A 3,738-nucleotide genomic window follows, 5' to 3' on the forward strand; every position below is an offset into this window, starting at 1 on the left:
ATAATTTACACAAAATAAGCCAATAACTTTACATGATGAAATATGAAAATTCATTGCAAAAATTGACATCCAAGCAGCTAAGTTAAACCAAGATTAGTTTATGTAGAAGAAAGACAAAACCCAATCAAATACTTCCTCCTAAATAAAAAGCATAGTTGAAGGATGTTGAAGCCAATTTTTCCATAGTTAAATTATTAAAAGTGAAAAACTCATAGTTGAAATCATCCGAATGAATTTTTCATAATATAAAAAGCATATCAAATCTTTATTTGTAATTATACATAATATGATAATAATAATACTACACACAAACATGAAAATATAAGAAAAACGAAATGAACATCTAATGAGATTTGAGAGTATATATTACACACATGATTTCAGAAAAATAATCTCACCTTCTAATAGCAAATCATATCTCATTTTCACAACTCACGGGAGCGCAACCTAGAGAAATCATGTGAACAAATAATGTAATCCCAAAGTCCAAACCCAAATGAACCTTTTACGTGAAAATATCAACAACAAAATCTACCAATTCCTTTACCTTGTACGTAGAGGGATTACCCACAAACATTCCATGTTGACCTCCTTCATAAAACATAGCCTTCACACTCATTCCTCTCTTTTCCATCAATTTCACCAACTCCACGCTCCGATCATAAAGCGGGTCACCATCACTACTAACCACCCAAACCCGCCAACCCAAATCCCGAACCCGATCCAACGAACCCGAACCACCACCTTTAATCGGGTCAGAATACTCATGACCCCGGTTCGCCCCAACGGGCAAAGAGAGCTCCCAACAGAAATCATTAACTACAAGGCTCAAAATCGGGTCGTTCACCAACCGCAGCTCGGACCCGGTCCGGTCCAGCCCACTAAAAAACGGTTGGATCAAAACCAACCCCTTAATAATCAATGGTTTAAAATCATCAATCTTAACGGCTGCCATTAATCCTGATTGAAAGACAATATTACCCCCTGCACTATCCCCCATCAAAACACAACTTGAAAAATTACCATACTCTTTTACCCACTCATCTTTACCATCTTTAACCCAACTCAACGCCTCCAAAACGTCGTCGTATGCAGCAGGAAGACGGTGCTCTGGAGCGAGTCGATACTCAACCGAGACAACCAACGCGCCGAGTTGACTCGCCGCGTAAGAGCAAAAATCATGGTAGTTCGGGTGAGCTGCGCTGGCGACGACAAATCCACCGCCGTGAACGTAGACCATAATATTGAGCTTCTTATCTTTATTTAATTGTCGAGGTAGGAAGATTCGAACCCAGGTGGATTTATCAGGGTTAAGAGGGACATCTTTGGAGATAGAAAGTGCGTTGGAGTCGGGAGGTACGGTGGGGTAAAACTCCGGTGAACGAGTGAATGTTCCGTCGGAGTTTGGGGTTATGTGGATGAGTTCGTAAAGGTTTGTTTGGTTACTTTCTGACATTTTTCTTTCAATCTTAGTGGTAAAATGAATAGATCAATTGGTCAATAATCAATTGAACTAGTTTATATAGTATTAATGTATTATATCATTATATGGATATGCTGATGGCCTGATGCTTGTTCTCCAAGGGTATGTATGTTTTGTTTTTTTGTTGAACAAGGTATCCACTGTTGATAGTAGTGACTAATCTCTTTGTTTCGAGTGCTCCACATAAGAGTAAAGGACTGACTAAAAATCTCTTTTTTTTTCTAAAGGTTAAGGAATTGAATCCCAACTAATTGGTTAAGCCGTTAAGAGACAAAGTAAGCAATCATTATGTCAAAATCAGTTGATTAAGGATAGGTGTTATCGGCTAAAATTTGGTCTTTCTTAGCAGGTGTTGAATTTTATTAGTCATACTAAATTACTGATTGATGTAGGCAAATGCTAGTCTTATACTATTTGACGGGATTGGTGATGTAATTGTTGTACATAGTGGACTTCCCATTTGAAAATTTGAAGTCTTTCTATTTTAGGGTTCGTTAAAGGTTGTAATGAAATGAGTTGAGTTTAACGTTGTTGTGTTAGGATTTAGGAGTACCAATCTATTTAATTTAGCTCTGTAATATTTTAAAATTGAGATTAATGTTTTGTTCAAGTTCTATTCACTTGAGAGCTAACTGCCTTCGCGTAACAGTAAAGTTATGTTCGTATTCACCATTTACTACTATTTTGTTTCACAAATTTCTTTCAGTTTTCTAATTTCATCAATTTCTTTTTGTTTTTGCCATTTCTATTGTTATTTTATTTCTAGCATCTTTTTTTCTTCTTTTTACCTTTCCTAACATCATGAGTATTCGCTTATCTAATGAGGTATACACGTATATCTAAACAACTTGTTAAGAATATTCACATGTGAGGTAGGAAATAATTGTCCCAAATTGAAGAATTAGAGAGATTGACTAACAAATAATTAAGTTGGTGGGTTACTCCACCAATCACCAAGTGGTTTTAGGATGGAACCCTACCAACCTTGTATGTGGTCACTCTCTCCTCCGACATGGGCTTGAACAAAGCGGGACGATCCCGACCCATTATGAAATGCAAGAAGGAAGGTGTTAAAGATTTATTTGGGACAAATATCCCAACAAAATTATGATGGCCCGAAAAAGGGGCCCAGTTGACCTCATGTTAAAAGTCCTGAGAAGGCCCAAAGAGGATGTTATGACCTATCCAGATTGCAAGATTAAAGGTGACTTACATGTGAGGGGGAGTGTTAAGAATAACCACATGTGAGTTAGGAAATAATTGTCCCAAGAATTCAAAATGAAGAATTAGAGCTGGCGAGATTTCAGTGAGTACTTTGCCTACTATGGCGAGATCAAGCCCCAACGGAACATCATCCTTAGCGCCTTCATGGAGAGGAATGATTTGATCCTCTTCTTCTGTAATTTTTAATTTAGAACATTTATTGATAATCTCGTCTGCCATGATTGCAAAACAATTACCCCAACAAGGGTAATCTACTCGCAAAAAGAGACTAACAGGCTTGAAACAGAAGAACTATCACTCAAACCCTAGAGAACGCCGCCTTAGAGAGAGACTTTTTTCTTTAATTGTAAATAATTTTATGCAGTATGCAAAACAAATAATGCATCAGTTTGTTGTGTTTCTTCTATCGCCATATTGTTCTCTTCTTTTATATCATGGTATCAAGAGCGTCATGTTAGATCCAAAAAAAATGAAGAAGAAAAAAGGAGGGAAAAGAGAGAAAAAAATAGTTTAAATAAATTAGGAGAGCAAAATATAAAACAAATAAAGAAAGGAAAAAATGTTTTCAATAAATCAAGCGTTGCGGGATCTTCCCATTTTAAGTCTAGCTTTTTTGATTATCCTTGATTGAGTTAGACTTGCATGTCTGTTTTCTTCTATTGAGTTTTACCCTGTTTGTGACTTATTTAGTAGGTTACTTGTGATACGTGTTACAATGTTCCTTTTTCTAAAACATGAGAGGGAGGCGAGGGTGGCGGTGGGATATTGTAACACGTATCATACGCAACCTACTAAACAAGTCACAAATAGGTTAAAACTAGATAGAAAAAAAAACAGATATACAAACCTAACTCAATCAGGGATAATCAAAAGGTAGACTTAAAATGGTAAGATAGCACAAAGGTTGACTTATTTAAAACTATTTGTGCGGGTGGTGTCAATTAACCTTGGCAAGTAATGATTTTTTCTTAGATGTGTGGATTGGTTCCTTTTTACCCCATGAATATATCATTTTTGGTTACTATAAGAAA

General features: G+C 36.4%; 1 protein-coding gene across 1 annotated transcript; it reads right to left on the minus strand.

The window, feature by feature from the left end:
- Positions 1-215: 215 nt before the first annotated feature.
- Positions 216-1,561, minus strand: LOC104906571 (carboxylesterase 1). Its single transcript, XM_019252427.3, has one exon. The coding sequence runs from the start codon at positions 1,454-1,456 to the stop codon at positions 506-508; it is 951 nt and encodes a 316-aa protein (XP_019107972.1). The 5' UTR covers positions 1,457-1,561; the 3' UTR covers positions 216-505.
- Between the last annotated feature and the right edge of the window lie 2,177 nt (positions 1,562-3,738).

The sequence above is a fragment of the Beta vulgaris genome, chromosome 3 (genome assembly GCF_026745355.1).
Source record: "Beta vulgaris subsp. vulgaris cultivar EL10 chromosome 3, EL10.2, whole genome shotgun sequence".
NCBI lineage: Eukaryota > Viridiplantae > Streptophyta > Magnoliopsida > Caryophyllales > Amaranthaceae > Beta > Beta vulgaris.